This window comes from Vicugna pacos, chromosome 27 (assembly GCF_048564905.1).
Source record: "Vicugna pacos chromosome 27, VicPac4, whole genome shotgun sequence".
NCBI classification, from domain to species: domain Eukaryota; kingdom Metazoa; phylum Chordata; class Mammalia; order Artiodactyla; family Camelidae; genus Vicugna; species Vicugna pacos.
Window position 1 is genome coordinate 18,862,657 of NC_133013.1, and position 21,260 is coordinate 18,883,916.

The 21,260-nt window shown below is 55.9% G+C and overlaps 1 protein-coding gene across 6 annotated transcripts; it reads right to left on the minus strand.

Moving 5' to 3' along the window:
- Positions 1-69: 69 nt before the first annotated feature.
- FURIN (furin, paired basic amino acid cleaving enzyme) lies at positions 70-19,464 on the minus strand. 6 transcript variants are annotated; one of them, XM_072950809.1, is made up of 17 exons: positions 14,654-14,692; positions 12,194-12,279; positions 7,556-7,896; positions 7,082-7,180; positions 6,873-6,968; positions 6,424-6,552; positions 6,237-6,313; positions 5,836-5,924; positions 5,148-5,320; positions 4,488-4,700; positions 3,936-4,036; positions 3,711-3,814; positions 3,504-3,621; positions 3,213-3,392; positions 2,683-2,807; positions 2,472-2,582; positions 70-2,234 (listed from the first exon to the last, which is right to left on the minus strand). In XM_072950809.1, exons 3-17 carry the CDS (start codon positions 7,730-7,732, stop codon positions 1,642-1,644), a joined length of 2,385 nt encoding a protein of 794 aa, XP_072806910.1. In that variant the 5' UTR covers positions 7,733-7,896; positions 12,194-12,279; positions 14,654-14,692; the 3' UTR covers positions 70-1,641. The 6 variants fall into 6 exon arrangements, with proteins under 6 accessions (XP_072806910.1, XP_072806912.1, XP_072806909.1 ...); XM_072950811.1 differs by lacking the exons at positions 12,194-12,279; positions 14,654-14,692 and adding an exon at positions 19,448-19,464; XM_072950808.1 differs by lacking the exon at positions 12,194-12,279 and having other exon boundaries at positions 14,654-14,761.
- Between the last annotated feature and the right edge of the window lie 1,796 nt (positions 19,465-21,260).

Sequence of the window (21,260 nt, forward strand, 5' to 3'; positions counted from 1 at the left end):
CCCCATCCCATCCCAGATGCAGCCCCAGGATTCTGGGAAGAACAGTTATCATCACACTGGAGACCAGGCCTGGTTTGCATAGTCTGCACGTTTAATCACTTTAAAACCTCTAACATTATCTCGTGTCCATTAAATAGAACCAACAATGCTGGGCCTGTTTAAATTACAAGGGAAAAAAAAAATCACTGTGCACCAACCCAGTATCCTACAAAACCAGCTGGGCTGGCCACAAGGGTAGGGGGGATAGGAGAGGAGGGGGCACCCCTGGGCAGGTGGCTGGGTGCCAAGAGGGGCTGGGGGAGAGAAAGAAAAGGGGGCTCCCAAATGGGAAGGGACTGATTGTCCTAACGGGAGGGGTGTGAAAGGCACGTCAGAAGAGAGGGACTTGGGGGGCAGGATGGGTCAGTGCTTTCTCCACCAGGGCACAGTGTTAGAGGGGGCTCAACACCACCGCCTGCTCACCCCTGGCATTTGGAGAACCAGTGACCCATGAGCCCTTGGCACTACGAGCCCCATCTGAAACGGATGACAGCCTGCCCCTCCCACCATGATCTTCCTTTCCTGGGGCCCGCCTGGCCTGGCCTGCCTCAGGATGTGGGGCTCACCTACTCCTCACTCAGCAACACGTTGCAGCCCCCCACACCACAGGGCCAGGACAGCCGGGGGAACAGCAGGGTGGACAGTGGGTGTGGGAAGGTGATGGTCCAGCTGCTACCCCCATTAAAAATACAAAAAAAAAAAAAACCCAAAAAACAAAAAACCCACCAGCATCTAAAGTGAAATAATCACAAAGTGAAAATATATCCTCAAACAGCCCCTGAGATCCCCACAGGGGAAAGCAGCATCGGGTGGGAGGCGGGAGAGGCCGGCTGGGCCACCGTCCCTCCCCACCACCCACCCAGGGGCTCCGGGACTGTGAGTGCCAACAGCCCAGGTAGCCCCGGGCTCAGAAAACAGGGACTTGGGCCCTGGCGGGAGGGGAGGGTGCCAGAGAGGGGAGGGTGGTCAGGACACCAGCATGGGGCCGGGCCAGCCTCGCTCAGCAGGCAGCCAACTGTAGTGGAGATGGGCAAAGGGACATACATGTGCACATGTGCGCACCCTAGAAGTACCTGCCTTGCCTTGGTCCCTTCCTACACTCACTGCTTCCGCCCAAGGCTCACCAGAGAGGTTGGGGACAGGGTCAGGGATGCAAAAGCCCTTGGAGAGGTGGCCTCCTGCTTCAAATACCCACTAGGCCAGCCTCCCTGCTGCCTGGATGGGGACCATTATTGCTTTAGAGGGACAGGGAAGGGGCAAGAGCTGCAGCCCAGGTCAGGGATCTCATGAGGGAAGGGCTGCCCCTCTTCACTCTGCAGGGACCTCTGGCTAGGGCCTGGACCTTGGAAAGCTGCCCTAAAGGTTTCACTCCTTTCTCCACATAGAGGGGTGCTAACAGTGGGGAGAGGTCCTCCCCTGCCCCCATAGCTGGTCCTGGGGTCCCACCCTAGGCAGTCAGGTGGCCCAAGATGGGAAGCCACCTCTACCCCTCTTGCCTCCCAGCTGGGGTCCAAACCCAGTCCCAAGATAAAAAAATACTTTGGTGAATTAAAAAGTGCCCAAGGAGGGGATGGGCTCGAAGGGGCGGGCAGTAGGCGCTCGTCAAAGGGCGCTCTGGTCTTTGATAAAGGCGGTCCTCTCGCCCCGGCCCTCGTCCTCTTCTGAGTCGGATGGGCACTCCTCCTGCCAGGCTTCGGGCGGCAGCCCCTTGTAGGAGATGAGGCCACGGTCCATGGTGTACACTTTCACCCCTCGGAAGCTGAAGCCCGAGCGCAGCTGCAGGACCAGGAAGACAGTGACGAAGACCAGCACGATGAAGGCGCAGCTGAGGCCGGCCACCACCTCGGGCAGGTGCGAGGGCAGCAGCCCCGCCCGCAGCCGCGGCTCTGTTTCCACCTCCAGGGGTGGTGGCCGGGGTGGCTGCTGCTGTGGCGACTCGCGGCTGCTCTGGCTTTGCCGGGAGCATGTCTGCTCCACAGGGTCCAGGGAGGCGTGGCTGGGGCAGCTGAGGCAGTCTGTGGGGGCTGGCCCCTGGCATGTGGCACACGAGGCGTGGCAGGGAGCACAGACGCTGGCCCGGATGGTCTCCACGTCGTTCTCAGTGCTATAATGTGTGTCGAGAACTTGGGGAGCGAAGCCTGGAGGGCAGTGCTGGACACAGCTCTTCTGGTGCAGGGAGAAGCCTTCCTCGCACACTGCCAGCACAGGAGAGAGGGTGGGTGTCAGTTAACCTCCCCCTGACCGTCGAGCCACGAGCTTGTGGACCTCAGCCCCAAGCACAGTCACTGGCGGCTCCAGGAGCTCCTCGCCCGAGAACTGTGGTCATCTCAAGGGCCCCAGGGTCTCTTCACACCCTTTTTCCTCCTTTAGGACGGGCACCCTCTGTCCCCTCAGCCTTGGGCCCCCAAACCCCAACAGCATCCATGACTGACCCACACAGGCCTGGCCGGATGTGAGGGTCTTGCAGCCGATGCTCTCGGGAGGTGTGGGCAGCCCCTCAGAGGCCGTGCCGTACAGCACGAGGGTGAATTTGGTCAGCGTCCCTATTGTGGGGGATAAGAGTTAGAGGGCACTGGGACCATGCCTGGCACCCCAGACCCCGTCAGCTCTCCTTGTTCCCCAGCCCTCAAGCGCCCCCAATACCGTAGTTGTTGGCTTCGCTGGTGTTTTCAATCTCTAGGACCCACTCGCCAGAGGGGTCCTCATCCCAGGAATGGGTTGTCATGAAAGCCCAGTCATTAAACCCATCTGCAGAGTAGTCATGTGGCCTGGAAAGGAAAGGACACACAGCTGCCTGAGGCCTCTGGGAGACCCCAGCCAGGGGACACTTAGCCCACAACACATGGACCATGCACTCTCCCCCAGTGCTGGGATGGAACTGCCTGCTGGCTCTGTTTCCCAAGAGGCCAAATGTTCTGAACCAGAAGATTCTGGAAATGTGCAAGGGCTTTACACATGGGAAGGCACACAGACGTGGCATTTAATCAGCAGAATCAGAGATTCCTGCAACACGGGACAGTCCTGTAGGACAAAATCGTCTCTCCCAAAACGCCACCAGTGCCCCCGTGAAGAAGTATGTATTTGGTGACCGTCAGGACTGTGTGAGTGAATGAATGAATGAGTGCAGGTAGGGTAAGAGAGAGGACGAGCTAGGCGGTGGGGAGGGTAAGCACCTGGCGGCCAGCAGGGTGGAGCGGGTGCCCATGGGGCTGACCAGATGGATGGCCAGGTCACCGCGGCGATTGTAGGACAGGGTGAGCCGCGCCTGAGCATGCTCCAGCCGTGTGATATGGCTGGGCTCCCCGAGGCAGGCGGTCACGGTCTTCCGCACCTCCAGTCTCTTCCCAATGTCCCTGTGCAGACAGCAGCATTATGGTCTATCAGCCTGGCCCAGGGGGACCAGTGGGCACCCCTGCGACCCTCAGGTCCCACTTGCCCCCTCCCAGCCAGGGTCCAGCCCTCACTTGGGCTCAGTGAGGATGTCGATGATGCACTTCCGCTGGGGGGCCACTGTCGTCCAGTTCTGGGCCAGGGCCACCATGGCACCTGCATCCAACAACCCGTAGCCATACGAATGGCTCACTGTGGGGCAGGGAAGGCAGAGTCAGCTAGGAGGCACAGAATGCCCCCCACCAACTGCCCATCCAGCCCACTGGCCACCCTGTCCTCACCTTTGCGGCCTACACCATTGGTGGCCCAGTCGTTAGCATTGAGATGGGCTGGCTTTGAGGTCTGTACCACCAGGTGCTGCATGTCCCGCCAGGTGAGGTTCTTACTGCAAAGGAGCAATGGAGAGGCTTGAGGGCTCAATCTCTTTGGAGAAAGGCTGGAGACCCAGGGCTGTCCAGCAGAGGGCGCTAGTGGGGACAGGGTTGCCCCTCAGCCCTACCACTTACTTGGCCTCCAGAGTGAGAGCGATGATGCCAGCTGCCAAGGGGGCTGAGGCTGAGGTGCCTGTGTGAGACTCTGTACACTTCTGCCGCAGATCAGTGGTCACCTACCAGAATGATATTGGGCCTGTGAGGGTGAAAGGCCCCAGAGGCCACCTACCTGCCCTCCCTCTGCCCACAGGCCCTGAGCACCATAAATTGGGAGCCAGGGCCAAGACACCTTGGTCCCAGCTTCTGCCTTGCTAACTTGCTGTGGACAGACCAATGCCTGGCCCTTTCCGGGCCTGCTTCCCAAGGAACAAGGGGGTTGAACTAGAGGCTGGAGATCATTAAGAGCAATGCATGTTTTTAGGGAGAGTATACACTTCTCAGGGGCTTCAGCAATAGCTCCATAGCCCCCAAGGGTCTTAGAGAGCCCCCCAACTCCCGTTCCATGATGCCTTAGCCACTACCACCCAGCCACACGCAGGTGGGAGGCAGATGGGGTTGGAAAGAGAGCCCTGGGCAGAGCCAGCAGGCAGCCCCATTTCCCCAGCCTCTGCCCGGGAAAAGACTCACAATCTGCTTCTCGTTCTGGTTGCCACTGCTATAGGTCGTGGCCAGTGTGGACGAGCAGGCCTCACTGTACCAGGGCACGTTGCCGAACTGCGTGGCGCTGCTGATGGACAGCGTGTAGATGCTGTTGGTGTAGCCGTCGCAGTTGCAGCTGTCGTGCTCCCGACCCCCATTTCCTGAGGCCCAGACAAAGATGGATCCCAGCCCCCCACGGCCCTGTGGACACAGTGGGCTGGGGTCACTCAAGAGAACAGGACTTGGGGGAGGCCTGGCAGGAAGACACTGCTGGAGACTGGGAAGACTGGAGCCTCATTCTCCGGGGACCCTCTATCCACCCCCACCCCCATTCCCCTGTGAGATCCCTGGTGTGTCTTATCTGTTTTTGCATAAAAAAAATTGACCCAAACCACCACCCAAATGCTCAGTGGTGATTCCAGACAGCGGAATTATGGGCAATTTTTATTTACTTTATTCTTTTTCTGTGCTTCTAATCCCTTAACATTTTAATAAACACGCTCTGTGTAAAATTAAAATTAAACACAAGACTAAGTAAACAGGTACAGAAAAACACAAAGAAGAAAGTAGGGAAAAGATAGTGCCACCCAGCTTGCCCCTCAGAGGCTGGGCCTGGTGTCCAGGGCTGGGCCAGGACCCCCACCTCACCTGGCTGACCCCCCGGAAGAAGGCCTCTTCAGCAAGACGGGCTGGCCCATCCACGGTCTTGCCATCATCCTCGGGGCCCCAGCTGGCACTGTAGATGTGGATGTGGTTGGGGTTCAGTCCCAGTGAGCGTGCCTCCACTGCATCTGTCACTTCGCCATCCAGCATGCGCACCCCTGGCCGCAGAGGGGGGCGGGGAGAGGGATGCTGCGTGGGTCCAGCTGCCAGGGGCAGCCCCTGGAGCACATCCAGCCCTGCACCCAGAGGCTGGTGCTTGGAAACCGTAAGCCCCTTAACTCCTCAGCCGGCTGCGGTCTCTGCCTCTCAAAGACAAGACCCGGGCAGGGGAAAAGAGAGCACCTTGGCCCTCAACCACACCTTCCAGACTAGGATGTGTCTCTGGGGTCCCAAAGGACCATGGTGGTCAAGGCCTGCCATGTAAGGACTCAGAGTGGGTGGTGAAGATTTAGGGAGACACCTGTTCAGAAACACTCCCTCCACCATGCAGCACAGGGCCACCACCACGGGTGGTTCAGCTCTTTGAGTTGCTAAGAATCCTCCAAAGAAGAGCCATGTGGTCCAAGGATCCAGAGTGGGAAAGTGACAGACAGTGGCTGGATGGGAAGTGAGCAGAGGAGAATCCCACCCGAAGGGTCCTTCCAAAGACAGGGAGGCCAAAGCCCACACGCACCTCCAATGCGGGCATTGTAGGCCACGCCAACGCCACAGACACCGTTGTTGGCCACTGCGGCCACCTCACCCGCACACCGTGTGCCATGCCTGTCAGGGCCAAGAGCACAGCATTAGCAGTGGACAGAGAATGGCAGATGCAGCCTGAGGAGCAGGAAAGGTCACACGCTGCTCCATCCTTGACGGTTGTCCCGTGTCTGTGCACAGTTCCCCCTCTACACACTCCACTCAGCCTATGGCCACCTCCGCTCTCATCAAACCCTCCCTCAGAGTTACAGCCAGACCGGGACTGTGGAAAAGACTTCAGTCTCTCAGGCTGGGCATGTCTTAACACAGACTGGGCCCTGCTGCCTCAGTGGAAGAAAGAAGGGAAGCAGAGGCCAAGGACTTGCCAATTTTTACCTGTTGTCATTCATCTGTGTGTACCGGGGCTGGGGGTCAGGGTCCTGGTCGTTGACATCGAAGCTGGCCCCAGGATCCTGGAAAAGATGTGCCCATCATCAGGGACAGCCTGACCACACTGACAGAACAGGAACATCCCTAGATGTCCCTCGCCAGGGATCGCTGCCTCCCACCCCCATCTCCTCACATAATTGCCTGCCAAGTCCGGGTGGTTCTTCTCAATGCCATCGTCCAGAATGGAGACCACAATGCCACGCCCCGTGTAGCCCTGGGCCCAGGCGTCCTTCACGTTCAGGTCCCGCTGGGTGATGCCAGACTGCAGAGACACCCACCCCCATCACCCGCACTTATGAGATCTGGCTGTTGGGGGAGGTTACGGGAACCCTGAAGAATCCCTTTGTCACCCCCAAAAACTCCTTCTCCACCCGCCCCTGCTCCTGAAATGCCACCACTGGTTGTCTGGGCTCCACGGAATTACAAAGGACTCTGGAAGGGCACTCCTCAGGCTTAGAAGAATGGGCTAGAGAAAGATTACTCAGCAGACAGATGAAGACTGAATGGAAGCCTCAAAGTCAGCCTCATCCACCAGCAGGACCCCTCCGTGGATGGATAAATACAGCTGGGGAGACAACGTACCAGGTACCACTGCTGGGGAAACTTGGGGTCCGTGGGCTCCTGGTATATGTCCCGTTTGGTCCGTCGCTTTGCCACCTGCTGCTCCAGCCACTCTACCTGTGAGGGAGTGAGGGAGAGATGGTGTGGGTGGAGGAGCGGGGAGGGAGAGTGAGGCCTCCTGAAAACAGAAAGGGAAGGGTGGCAGCAGGAGGGGCTGGGGCTGCACTCACTCGAGGCTCCCGCTGCAGCCGGCTGTGCCGCGGGTGGTGAGGTGATAGGGACCGCTTTGTCACTGCTCGATGCCAGAAGTGGTAATAGTCGCCGAAGATCTGCAACAGAGCAGGGAGACTGAGCTGGGCTTTCCATCTGTCAGTCCCTGGGGAGGCGGGGGACGGGGGTGGACAACCGGCTGCGAGGGGAGGCTCACAACGGCAGAGGGTGGTGGGCACCTGCTCCCTGCCCAGGACCTAGCAAGAGGCACAGGGACCAAGGGGGCTCACCCTCCCTGGGATATGCTGGTCCACTGAGCTAGAAGCCCAAGGGCAGGACAAAACACGGCTCTCATCCCTGGCCAGAACACGCTTCCTACCCAGATGCCCCTGAGAAGACAAGCCCCAGAGCTCCTGCTCCCGGTGCCCTGCCCTCACTGGCCCCACCACCGATCATGTCCTAAGCCTAGTCCAGCAGCAGGGAAGAAGACCTACCTGGCCCAGATTGAGGAAGCCATGCTTGTGTGCCACACTGTCAGCCACGGCTGGGCCTCCAGGAATGCGCACGGCCCAGGTATTAGTGAAGACCTTCTGGCCACGGGCATCGGCCACCAGCAGGACCAAGGCTCCTGCTGCTGCTACCACCCATAGCAACCAGGGCCTCAGCTCCATGGGGGGGGACAGGTGTCCGGGACCCCGGAGCCCCCGTCTCCTTGGCCTGGTCACAGGGCCTCGGCTGTCGCGTACCTGCTCACTGCCTGTGGCCCGGGGCTGGCTGGCGGGGGCATGGGGCCGGGACAGGCAGGGCTGTGCGGGGAGGACGAGGGCTGCCGGCTCTGAGAGGTACAAGCAAGGAAAAGGGGGAGAGTCAGTCTCTTCCCAGCCACACACTAAAGATGCCTTCCCCTCCATGGCCCAATCCAGGACTGAAAGGGGCACTGGGGGAGAGGGGTGAAAATCCGGCCCCTCAAGGGCAATCAGGTAGGTGGACAAATGGACCCTCCACACACAAGAATCCAGGAGCAAGATAAAAAGTAACAAGGTTTGAGTCACTTAAAACCAGAAGCAAGAACTGAATAGATGCCTGCCAGAATCAAAGTCAAAAAGATGGGTTATAAAGCAATAGATACACACGATCCCTCTTGGTTTTTGAAAAACTATTTATACGTGTATGCTTATATATAACCACAGAGCAAAATCTGGAGGGACACATGCTAACATGTTAACAATGGTTCTCTCAAGATGGTGAGAATTATGAGTAATTGTTTTCTTCTTTGTGCTGTTGTATATTTTCCTAATTACCCAGGTCTATAAAATATTATAAAGGATTACAATGTTGGCTTTTTCGTTTTTTAATGAGTAGCACCTACACAGCTCACTAGAGTTTCCTGGTTCAGCAAAGCAGACCCAGTAGGGAGTTATCTGCAAAGACCCACAGTCCCTGGTAAGAAAGAGTGGGCAATCTAAGGTGGGATGGGGGCTTTGGGGCCTGAGCATGGGGGATCGCAGTGGCTTCACCTTCCCTCTATGGCCCAAACAGGCGACCATCAGCAAAGTCAGGGTCCTTTTTACGCTGTTTCCTGGGAAATGCTGGGGCCACCCAGCCCTGGCCTGCAGGCCTGCGGCAGCCCCTTGGTTGCTCCACGCCCACCAGCCTTGCGTAATCTGAGCCCGGGCAGCCAGGGCAAACACTGGCTGCTGAGCCAGGAGCACCAAGGTGAGGCTGAATCAATAGTCCCCATGTTGTTTTTCCTCCTTCAGCAAACAGACAGCTGGACCTCTCTGCCTGGGGCCACATAACTGTCCCCACATAGGGCCCCTGACTAGCCAGAAGCCAAGCCCCTTGGGGTGGGGAGGAGCTGGGGAAGGTCCCAGTGGGGCTGCAAGAGGTATCCCACCTCAGTGCCAAGCTTGTTGAGCAGAGCACTGTCCACAGGGCCTGGGATGCACCCACCACTCCTAGGGTCCAGCCCCAAAGGAGGCCACTCTGCTGGATGGCAAAACAAAGCTCCCTGGCTCACCCAGGCCCTGGGGAGATGGGCAGGCAGCTCACCACTGGGAACCCTAGGGGCTGCCCTCAGCCACAACCAGCCTCCCTGCCTGTTCCTGCTGTGGTCCCACCCTGCAGACTGGAGAGACTCAACACACAGTTCTTGGAGTATTTTCAGTTTACACCAAAATAACCTGACAGCTGATGGCAGGAGGCATCCACAATGCAGCTCCTCCTCACCCTGATGGGCAGAGTCCACAGGGTTCCCGGACAGGCCAGAAGCTACAGCCCCATGATGCTTTGGGCGACCAAGGTCCAGAAAGCTGGTCTGAGCAATGGCTGGGCAGCCAGATATCTGGCCCGAGGGGATGAAGAGACCCCAAGACTCTCATTTAACTGAGGATGTGGGGCCCTAGGGGCAGAACCTGACAGCAACAAAGCCTCTTCTACCCTTCTTCCCACAATAGCTGCCTGGTCCAGATGCCAAGCAGGCCACCTCCTGATGACAGAGCTGTGAGCCACGTAGCCCCCAAATCAAGACTGGGTTCATCTGATTCTAGCCCAGGTTCTGGCACATTGTGGATGGAGCTGCAGCTGCTTGGCATTAAAGACAATCAACTATCACCTCGCAGCACACAAAAAGAAAGCAGGCTTCAGGCCCAACCAAACAATCCCCCAAGAAAGGACCAGCCTTCCTCTGCCCAGCATCCCCAGCCATGGTGAGCAGTGGATATGGCTTCCACAGAGCCTGAAACCCCCAGATAGTTCTGCCTCAGCATCCTGGAGGGAAGGAGGACCACCTCCCAAAAGAGCAGGCACTGAGAACAATGAATGAATGGGATTCTCCCCACCCCCATCCCAGACTCTGACTCACCCTCTGAGTCCTAGTTTAGCTCAAACCCAGAGGCTTGCTGTATCTCTAGCCTCCTGTGATGCCCTCTCACATGGGACTCAGCTCCAGGCTGTGGCCACAGGGAGAGCTGTGGGTGGTCTTCCTGGCTTTTATCAAAGCCCGCTTCTCCAGCCCCAGGAATCTCCCGACACAGGACACAGCCCCTCTGAGGCACCCAAACTGAACCTACCCCCATCTGGCTGCTGTTTCCCAGGCACTGGGGGTCTGACGTGGACAGGGCTGCCTGGGAAAACTGATCAACACTCTTCAGCAAAGAGACACCAAGTCAGGTCCTGTAACCGGCATTGAAGGCGCTGCTGAAATTCTGAATTCCAGTCCCCACTCAACTACTCATTTGCTGAGTGATCTTAAACAAGTAACTTCCTCTCTCTGGGCCTCAAGTTTCCTTGGTAGTAAAAACTGCTAGACCAGAGGTTTCCAAACTTTTTTCTTTTAAGTCACAGAATCACTTTCTAAAAATCAAATCTTACGTAGAAGTCCAATATAGTAAATAGTAAAACTTGGGCGGCTACGGTTGAGACAGGTCAGGCTTGGCTACTCTTCCATGCTGTGTCCACACCTGGACAGCAGCCGCCCAGCCCTCGCTAGGCCACATCACCCTAGCACTTCCCAAGGCAGAAATAACTCCAACACCCTCTGGAGGAAGGTCTGCATCCCCAGGGGCAAAGGGTAGGGAATGGAGGGAAAGCAGGTACTGAACTGACAAGTGACTGCTGTAAGACCTGTCTGGTAAGCAGGCCGCCCCTCAGTCCAGCCACCCCACGGGGGCAGCAGGGGCCTCGGCCAGGCCTCCCAGAACCGTCCTGAGCCAGCCTCCCAGCGCCCGCGGATCCCTCACCTGAGTCTCTCGCCGCCCAGGTGTGCGGACGGGGGCGAGGCCCCGGGGGTGAATAATCCCCTCCGCCACGCGAAACAGCCGCTCCTCCCCTCCCCCGGAGGGAGCACAGGCCCTCCCCGGCCGCGGAGTGGGCGAGCCGGCGGCGGCCCCCGAAAGACCGCGGGGAGGCGGGAGCACCCAGCGCCTCTGGAATTCTCTCCCCATCCCGGCCCCAGCGGGGGCCCCGGCAGGCGCTTCCTGAGGTCAGAGGGCTCGCCCCGGCCCCAAGCGGAAAAGTACCGGCACCGATAGAGGCCGGGGGCCGAGCCGGGCCCGGCGCGCTCAGGTGGGCTGCGGGTCGCCCTTCCTGCTCCCCACAGCTCCACCTTCGGGGCCGGCCCCGGGGGCAGTTTCGAAAGCCGGGCGGGCAGCCGGGCCCGAGAGGCCCGGGTCAGCGCTGCCTCGGCGCCAGCGCCCCCGACCATCCCCCGCCAGGGCGCCCGGGCCGCGGAGCCCGCTCCTCCGGCAGAGCGGCCCGGTACGGCCGGCTCCCCTCCGGCCCGGCTCCCGACGCTCTGCCTTCCTCGGGCCCCGCGCCCTCGCCGCTTACCCTAGGGAGCCCGGGCGGGGAAACTTTTACAGGCGAGCGTCGCGGCGGCTCGGGCGCCCCTTGGCCGAGCGGAGAGCCCGGCGGCGGGGGCCTGGGCTCGGCGCGGTCCCCGCGCCCGGCAGCAGCGTCACCGCGCGGAGGCGGGGAGGCGCGGCGGCGCGGCCTCAGCCGAGCCGGCGACCAGGGCAGGGCTCCGCCTCGGCTCCGGCTCCGGCGCGGGCGGGGGCAGCGGCCGGGCCGCGGCGGCGCGGCTTGTTTACTCCGGCCGCTGTCAGCCGCTGCGGCGGCCCGGGCTCCTCCTCCTCCGCCGCCGCCGCCGCGCCCCTCCCCCTGGCGGCGCCACCTCCGCGCTCCCCGGCCGCTGCCGCCGTCCCGCGGCCCTGGCCCGCCGCGTCGCCCATGCTGCCCGGGCCCGCGCTGCGTTCGGGCGGGAGCACCGCAGACCACGAGCGCCGGTCCCGGAGCGGCGGCCCTGCGGCCTTCCGGGGCGCCTGCTGCCTCCGGCTCTTGGTCGGGCGGGGAGGAAGTGGGGCCGGCGATCCCAAAGCCCTGGCGGCGGCTCGGCGCGTCCCCCAGGCCCCGATGCCCGCGCCCCCGCCCCCGGGCTCGGCTCTTCGCGCCGCGAGCTCCCTGGGCCGGCGGCCGCGGAGACCCGAACTCGGAACTTGGGGAGGGCTCGCGGCGTCGCTCTGAGCCCAGTCTCGGCCGGATTCTGGGGGAGCTGGCTCTTTCCTTCCCCCACTTCCCCACTTCTGAGCCACGAGCTTGGGCACGACCGGGTTAAGTGCCCTGGGATGACGCACCTGGGGTACCCCACCGGAGGTCAGACTTCTCCGCGGCTGGGCAAATCCTCGTGGCCTATTAAGAGGACCCACGATTTTGTCTGCATCTATAAAGACAGGTGAATAAGCGGAACAAGTAGCCCATCCCCCTTTAATTTTTTTTAAACTTTTTTTTTTAACTCCAACCGCCTGCCAGGCACGAGGCCAGTCACTTTATATTATCTCCTCCTTATGTATATTATTTAATCTACATAATCCTCCCAGGCTGACATTATTAATCCCATTTTACAGATAAGGAAACTGAGGCGCACAAAGTTCAAATAATTTGCCCAGGGTCTCACAACTAGCAGGTCTCAGATCCTGGAGGAGGTCGATCTGGGGCTTCGGCAGAGCCTAAATCCAGACTACTTGCAATATACCAGCCGGCTTTTCTCTCTCCCTGGGTCCTTGCCCTAGAAAACGTCTGTGCTACTTGGCTGAGGCCACCACTGCTTGAGCTGAGAAAGAAAAGAGGGGAAGTATGGCCAAGAGCTCCCCAGGCTGGGTTACTCCAAGGTTGCAGAGCAGTCCCTGCCCATCCTTTCCTGTTCCCTCTGAGATAACCTGGAAGCACAGTATTACCTTGTGGCCTCCTCAGCACAGGTTTGGGGATAATAACAAAAATGATCACCGCTGAGCACGTACTCTGAGCCAGGAGCCCTTTGTTCTCAGCTCTTTCCCTGTGTGAACTTATTTTGTTCTCACCACAAACCCCGTTAAGATGGGTATAATTTTCCTTCAGGCACCTCTTATGTATCACTATCTACACTGTACAGAGGAGAAAACCGAGGTCCTGAAAGTTTAGGTAATATTCCTTAGGTAAGTAGGTAATAAATCAACCAACAAACCTGGGTTCAAATCCCTGCGGCATTATTTCATTTTCAGAGCCTCAATTTATCCCTCTGTAAAATGGAGATAATGTTCATTTAATGGATTAAGTTACCATTTGGGCACCCATGCAAAAACTGGAAATTTGGGGAAGAATGTGGGGTTCTGAAAGTTGAGTTGAGAGATAAGTCCAGTTGGCCCTATCTCAGAGTGGGAACCACCACCGGCCCCCAAAGAAGCAGACTCCTAGGGGCCACCCTGGGGTAGCCTCCAGCAGCAGCACCAGCCACATTGGGAGAACAATACTTCAGTCAGATGGAGACAGGAAGTGAGTCACGGTTCTTCCTCAGTCTGTGAGCAAGAGAACCTCATTGAGGGGAAATAGGGACAGCGCTCGCCCCACCTAGCCTCTCAGTCCCCCAGTGCCTTTCCCACTTGTCCTCTGACCTACAGAAAGGTCAGCCTGGAAAGAAAGCAATCCTGTCTGAGTGCCCCACCCATCCTGGAGGCTGGCCCCAGGGGAGCCGCAGTGGGGCTGAGGAGGAGGGGCTAGCCCTGTCTCAGATGGCTGCCATCCTGGCAGAGGAACTGGAGCTTTCCAGTTTCTTCCCGACAGCCTGCCCCTCCAATCCTGCCTTTGGCACGAGGAGAATTCGTTAAACTGTGTTGCTCAGAAGTGCATCACTGAGGGGAGGAGAGAGGAGAGGATTGAGCGAGTGAGCACCTGCCCTGCCTTTGCCCAGAGCATCTTCACCTTAGTCCTGCTCCTGGGTTAGGATTTCACATACACTTGTATTTTACAACAATCCTGTTGTTAAAAAAAGAATGTGGAAGCCACTCTCCTTGAGAATGGGCCCTCAGGAGAGAATCCAAGCTTGCCACAGCTGGTGACCGCTAGCCAACTTCTTCCCTTATCTCCTGGAACAAGTCCTGTGGGCAGGTTTTGTTCCGTTCATCACTCCCCATTTATCTGAGGCCCTAAGGCCAGAGGGAGCTAAACCGCCTGTGGAGCTGGCACCCCCCCACACCCACCTGCTACCCTGGGAAGCCCCAGAGCCTCTGGATCACATGATCAGTTTTACAGTTAATAGGACAGGGGACCCTAGGTGACAGAAGCCTAGAGATAGGGTGGAGGATGACCTGTGAAGAGGAGCAGGGCCTGATGGGTAAGGCCTGAGGGAGGAAGTACCCAGCTTCCCAGCAGGGATCCCAAAGGAAGGGTCCAGCCAGCCAGGCCTTTCTTGATCCTTGGATTTGGAGCTAATCTGGGAGGCTCCTGGGCAACAGTAGTCCTATGGTAAAATCCAGCCAGTCACCCTCACCCCAGGAACTCCCATTGTCCTCTTCTCTCCAAATCTCTTCCCCACCCTCAGGCACCTCCAACAAAGCCTTCAGCCGCAGCACCCACACCTGGTTTTAATCAAAATGTCTACACCACATCCATACATGCATAGATGGCCAGACAACAAAATTTAATTGGTGTTTTCCCTAAAAGGGTGGGATTTGAGAGCTTTTTGTCTTCTTTTTGCTTACTTGCATTTTCAGTAATTTCTACCATAACTTTTAGAATAAGATAATTAAACTTTTAGTCATGCAAAACTGAACAAAGCATACCCATACTTCACCATCTCGCTCCAGAACACCTGGGGTTCATCCTGAACGCTGCTGGGGCAACAATCAGGCTCTTCCTAGCCCATCATGGGGCAGGGCCCTTCCAGTTCTGGCTAAACCACTTTGGGAAAACCTCCTTTATAGGACAGGCAAACAAGGTGTCTGTGGGTGGGGGGAGGAGCTAGAAGTCGGCTGGTGATGCATCTGGTCACGCTGGGACAGGATCCCGGCACAGCCAGCCCTTCTCATTTTCCCAATTATTGGGCTACATCTGCACTTAACCTCTTACCTGCTGGCTCCGCCACATCCCCAAGTCACTGGTCAGTTTAATGGTTCCCTTCTGCCTGCTTTGTGTCTTCTGCTTTACCTTCAATGCCCAGCCAGCGCTACTCACAATTGGACACCTAATAGGTGCTTTGGGTACAGTCTAGTCTGGCAGGCATTCATTAAGCACCTGCTGAATGCTGGGCCCTGGAGCCTCAAGCTGAGTCCCCTAGAGCTTGTCCTCAGGAAGGCAGCGAGCTCCTCTGGTAGAGTTAGACGGAAGTACCTGAGAAACGCCAGGATCTTCCTGAAGCTGTGCCCTCCCTTCTGGCCTTGTAGCTCCAACAAGCTCTGCCCTTCCTTCTCCCTCTTGATCCAGAAAAGAAACACTCAATTAACATGTCTTCTTGTTGAGTTTTCCAATTAGTTTTGTAATCCGGACCAGAATTTCTCAACCTTGGCACTACTGACATCTTAGGGCAGATGATTCTTTTTTTGTGGGAACAGTCCTATACATGGTAGGATGTTAAGCAACATCCCTGATTTCTAAGCACTAGGGGCCAATAGCACCCTCACCCCCGTTATGACAACCAAAAATATCCCCAGACATTTCCAAATGTTCCCTGGGAGGCAAAATTGCCCCTGGCCGAGAACCACTGGTCCAGAATGAGGGATGGGAGTGGCGTGGGTTGGCGTGCCAGGGTTCGAGGCAGCAGGAGTTGTCTACTCAGAACTATGCACCCAGACAGCTGGCAGCAAGGGAGAAAACTCCCAAACCCCAAACTGCCAGGCAGGGCAGTGCAACAATGGGGCCATTTAGTGTTCAGGGCAAGCAATCTTATGTATCTCCACGACATCTGAGGACATGGCTCTCAGGAATGCTAACGATAATGCTGCATCGAGGAGAGGAACAATCACGCTGATCACACTCTGTTTACTTAGGTGAGGAAGTGGATGAGACAGCTTTGCATTAAATATGTATTTAGAAAGCAGATCCGTGGTTGCTGGGGGAAGAGCGGCAGGGACGGGCGGGGCGGGAGGAGACTTTGGGGAGTGATGGATATGTTCATTATTCTGATTGTGGCGATGATTCCATGGGTATAAACGAACGTTAAAACGGATTAAGCTGTACACTTTAAATTGGTGCAGTTTGCAGTGTGTCAATTATACGTCAATAAAGCTCTTTTTAAAATGTATTTCATTGTTCCAAGTTTTAGTGCTTGAAAGGAATTATTTTGAAAATTTACTAACGTGAAGTAGCCATTTCTTGACTGTGCCAGATAAATGGGGGTGGGGGGCACGGTAGGACTTAAAAAGAAAACAGAAAAAAAGGAGAAAAGGATCAGGTACCTCAAGGCTGACCCAGGGAAGGCAGGAAAGGGATGCTGAGAACATTCAGCTCAGGTGTCCTTCCATGAAGCCAGCGAGAGCCTGTCTGCTGGCTTAGAGGAAGCACTGGAGAGTTTTCCCTTTGGGTGATGCTATCAAACCAACGTGTCTGGAGCGGTATTATCAGGGGCTTGGGAAAATAAAATAACAAATGTAGTGCCGGCTGCCAGGAAGGGAACAGATGAATCTGGAAATTACAGGCTCCTCTACTACCTTTAATCCCTAAAACAAACATTGCTGGGGGAAAAGCCAGTTAATACCTGGAGGAGGGCAAGTATTATCCCTCAGTGGGGCTGGTACACCTGGGGAGCAGAGAGCCTTTATAGGAGCTGGCTGCACGGGAAAGTTGCCAGCACTGCCCGTGCGCAGGGCTGTGCACTCGGCAGGGAAGGGTGCTGAGAAGCCCAGGAGGGAGAGCTGTGGGCGGCCAACAATGCCTCTCACTGACAGTTCAAGTGCTTTTTAGTTGATAGGGACTTCCACCGAGGTTCTCAGGAGCCCTGAGTGAGGCAGGGGAGCCAGGAGAGGCTGCGCGAAGCGAATGTTCTGTGACAATAAAAATCTCTGTTTGTGGCAGGTTGATTATGCACTAGGGGCTTCATTCATTCCTTCCTCAAATATTCACTGAGCACCTGCTGGGTGCAGGCCTTGCTCCAGGGCTCCAGTGGTGAGGGAGGCAGACAGCAAGTAAATAAGTAAATAAGTTTATAAGAGAAGTTCAGCTCATCCTATGAACTCAGGAACAAAAATAGCAAAGGGTGATGCTGTAGTCCCTGGGGAAGTCAGGGAAGGCCTCTCTGAGGAGGTGATACTTGAGCCAAGGCTCCAGCAAGGGACAAAGATGTGAAGGTCTGGAGAGAAGGTGTCCCAGGCAGCAGGCAGAGGAAACCGTGGGACACGGGCCTGCTGTGTGAGCTCCTGTCCTTGGAGAGCAGGCACTTCCCAGAGCGCCGTGGGAGAGGGTGACAGTGGGAAGAGATGGGATGAGAGGGGTCTGCAGGGCTAGACCACGCAGCATGTGGCAGGCCGGTCAGGACGTGGAATCGAACTCCCGCAACAATGGGCAGTTTGGGGCGAATTTTACTACTTTGCCCCTTTCAAGGGCCCTTCTGACTACTGTGGGGAGAGAAGACACGTGGTGGGTAAGAGTTGGAGCCCCACAAGAGCTCTATGCAGGAGGTGCCATCTGCGGCCCTCCCTGTTACACGAGGGGTGAGAGGTGTGGCTTGGGGAAGTTGGGTGACATTCATAACCCAGGAAGCAGGTTTGTGGGCTCCTGAACAGGGGGCAGACCTGGGAAGGGTGGACGGAAGCCCTGCCACTGCCTACGCTGGGAAGGCCGAGCTTCCTCAGGCTGAAAGCTGGCCAGGACGGCCGGGCCCAGGCCCCCACTGCCCAACTGCTTGGGTGGTTTCAGGTGTTTCTCCCTAAATCACACTGCTATCAGCATCTTTAACTGCAGACTTGGCAACAAGGGAGGCCCTTGAATTAAAGCTCAAACTCTCAGAAAGCTCTTTCCCTGTTAGGCACCCTGCTAAGTGCTTTCCTCCGATTGCCTCTATTTTTCAAAGCATCCCTGGGCCAGCACGGCACCATTGTTATTCCCATTTTACAGACGAGGACCCTGAGGCCTAGAGAACCTGCTTGGATCACAGTTAGGACGAGGAGGATCCAAGATTTGAACCTGGGGAGCATACACACAAACCACTTAGCTTTCTGCCACTAGAAGAGAGTGAACTAGAGCTGAATCAGACGCCGATTCCTGAGGCACCGTGCTGTGGGTGGCTCTGCTGTGATTCACCTCTGACTTTTTCTTGGACAAGGCTTGTTTACCTGTACTCTCCTTGCCATACGTGTGGGTGTTTCTGTAATGTGTGCACTACAGAACTGTGGGGCTGCCCTTCCCCCACAGAGGGTGCCAGTTAGCAGCCCAGCCCTAGGCTCAAATCCAGCCCGCCATCCCTGGGCAAATTACTTAACCTCTCAAGGCCCCAGTTTCCTCATCTGTAAACTGGGGTGAAAACTACCCAGTGCATCAGATGATACCTGTGAAGTGTTCACTCAGCACAGGGCCAGGTCAGCCACGGTGGCTACTATGATTAAATGAACCCTTCAGTCTGAGGCAGGAAGGCTCTTCCAGCGGGCTGGCCATGGAAGCGTCTCTAACTCCTCCGCATTGGCCCAAACACAGGCGTTCATGGATGAAATCTCTGCCCTCACCCTGGGACTCTTCCTTGGTGCTTTTAGGTTATTGTTTCCCTAGGAGGAGACCTGCTAGCCTCCTTGCACTACCGCTGTGCTCAGAGCAGCCTTTGGTGTGGCCTGGTTCCTGGGTGGCCCACGAGGTGCCATGTAACCATTTTGCAAGCTGCTCGCTCCTTTGACCCCTTGCCTTTGAGGTCGGAGTTCAGCGGACATTCCTCTGAGGCAGTGCTTCCCAACATGTTCGCATCATGACGTGCAGAAAGTGTGGACAGCCCCCTGGGGCAGAAGGACCAGGCTGATTGAAGCAGGTGGGGTCTCACTGGCAGCTGCCACCCTACACCCTGATGCCTGCTTGGGGCCTGGGTGCTTCAGAACCTGTCTCAGATACAGGAGTGGGCAGTGCTCTTTAAGGGGTCTGGCCACAGGGAGACAGGTGGCTGTACTGTCTCCCAACACTGGCCACATCGTTGTGCTGCTAAGTTCTGTCTGCATAGAGGCCTGGCAGGGCCGATCTTCCTGACTGTCTTGTTTTTAGAGAGAAGAAATGTTTTCCAGATAGTATTCTAGGAAGATCGTTCTCCTGGGAAGCAATAGGGCTTTTTATCCCTGTCAGTAAGTCTCTAATCTGAGTCTTGTGCATTCCCTTTATGGGGAAGGGACCCCTGCAGCCTCCCCAGTACTGATTAAGGTAAGTTATTTTTGTTGTATTAGGCATACTCCACTTTTTTAAAAACACCCTTATTGTGGTATGATTCCTGCACAGTAAACTACACATATTTCACATGTACAATTTGATGAATTTTGATAGATGGGCATACTCCTTCTTATAGTTCTCATGCAACCAGCAATCCAAAATGAATCAAAACTTATAGAAAAATACACATAAAGCAATTTTGTTCCTACCTCAGCCCCTTCTGTGCAGACCCCTTCCACACTTACCAGTTTTTATTAGATTGGATTTATCCTTCCAGTGTTTCTTTCTGCAAAAAAGAAGAATAAAAGTTATATATGTACACACACAATTATCTCTTTTCTTATACTTCCCTCTTTTTATCAAAAGGTAGCATATTAATTTTTTGGGTTTTTTTTACTTAGCAATACATTCTGGAGAAGTTTACACAATAAAAATAAAACCACAAACCCAATACAATTCAAAGTGACAACATTAGTTTAATGGGAAGGATGATGTTGTTTGGCGAAAACAAAATTGCCACTTGCAGCGATATGGGACTGACCAATGAGAGCAGATCTCCTTTTGAGTTTGACATGCCTATGGATGCTGCCGTGTGCTGGGAAATGACTCAGTTCTCCCACTACTTTTTTCTACTTGAATTACCGCAGTACCTCTGTTTGCACAGTGGGCTGTTACATCATTTGGCCTGCACTTGGCTTCAACGCATCATTTACGCATTAAATCCGCCTCTGTTCTTTTCTTGTTAACCAGCAGCAATTAAAAAGGACTGTTTGATGCCAACACCATCATAAACACAAATGCAAACTTGGGCAGTGAAATCCTGTGTCAACAGTAGATTGTAAGGTGGTCATGCCGACAGTAATGATGATGAAAATAATCATAATGGCTAACATTTACTGAGTATTTGCTATGAGCTGGCATTGTGCTAAGCGCTTTACATGCAGGGTCTTATGTAATCCTCCAAACAACTCTATAAAGTAAGCACTACCCATTTTACAGATGAGAACATTTATTTAGTCCTAAAGCAATTAAATAACTTGCTCCAGGTCACAGGTGCTCGGAAAGTTACAGTCAGAATTTGAATCCTGGGTCAGACTAACCCAGTGATCACTACAAGGGCTGGTAGCTGGGACAGGAAACTTACTACGCTCTTTGTCATTAAGTCCTGGCCACAACTGCTCACCTTGGCTAGGTGCTGCTAGGCTGGGCCAGGCAGGATGCATGGGGCCTGAGGCAGAGGGTGAAAAGGGATTGCATGGGTCACAGCCCCCCACAGGGGCCTGGACTCCCTGGGACCTTCTCCCTGAATCCTGTCTGAAAGTGTGCTGAGTCTGTAATGTGACCCTGCCTCCTCTCTCAGTATCAAAGTGAACACACACACACACACACACACGCCAAAAACACCATTTAGAAGATAAGAATCTATGTCCATGACTGGTGACAATATATAACAATGACACTTTGTCAGGTTCTGGCAAAGGACTGAAAGTTCTGAACGTTCTTTACACAGTCTCTGGCTGGCTGGGATGGGCTGGGCTGGGCCTGGGCTGTGCTCAGGTTGAAAGCGTGGACTCTGTAGCCTTCTCCTCCCTGTGGCCTTCCACCTCCCTCGGCTCCCACCCAGCCTCACTGTCTCTCCCGACCCCTCTCCTGTCGGGTTTGCTCATCCCCTGTCCTGAGCCTACTCTTGTTCCCGATTGAGGCCTCAGCCTGTAGCTCCAAGTCCAGGAGAGACTGGGCGGTCAGAGAGGCCTGGAGTGACGCCTCAGCCCGTGTGGTTACCAAGTCACGTAGCATGTCTGACCTTCATCTGCTTCCTGGGCAATGGGCATATTAACAGTTCAACCAAGAGGACAGTAAACGAGTAGAGTCCTATTGGGAGCTGGCTGCCATCCTTCTGAATGGCGTCCCCAGGGTAGGGGTTTGGCTCTCAAGGACCAGGACACCTGGGGCCCACCAGGCTGCTGGAGCTGACTCGCTCTAGTATATACATGACAAATGCCTGGGCCTTCCATGCCTGGGTACTCCCACTGCCTGCCAGAGACCCTCCCCTGGCAA

Coding starts and splice junctions, on each gene's coding strand:
- FURIN (XM_072950808.1), bottom strand. Junction 5,321..5,835: donor CTACAATGCCCGCATTGGAG/GTGCGTGTGGGC, acceptor CTCTGCGGCCAG/GGGTGCGCATGCTGGATGGC. Junction 3,815..3,935: donor GCTCTCACTCTGGAGGCCAA/GTAAGTGGTAGG, acceptor GCTCCTTTGCAG/TAAGAACCTCACCTGGCGGG.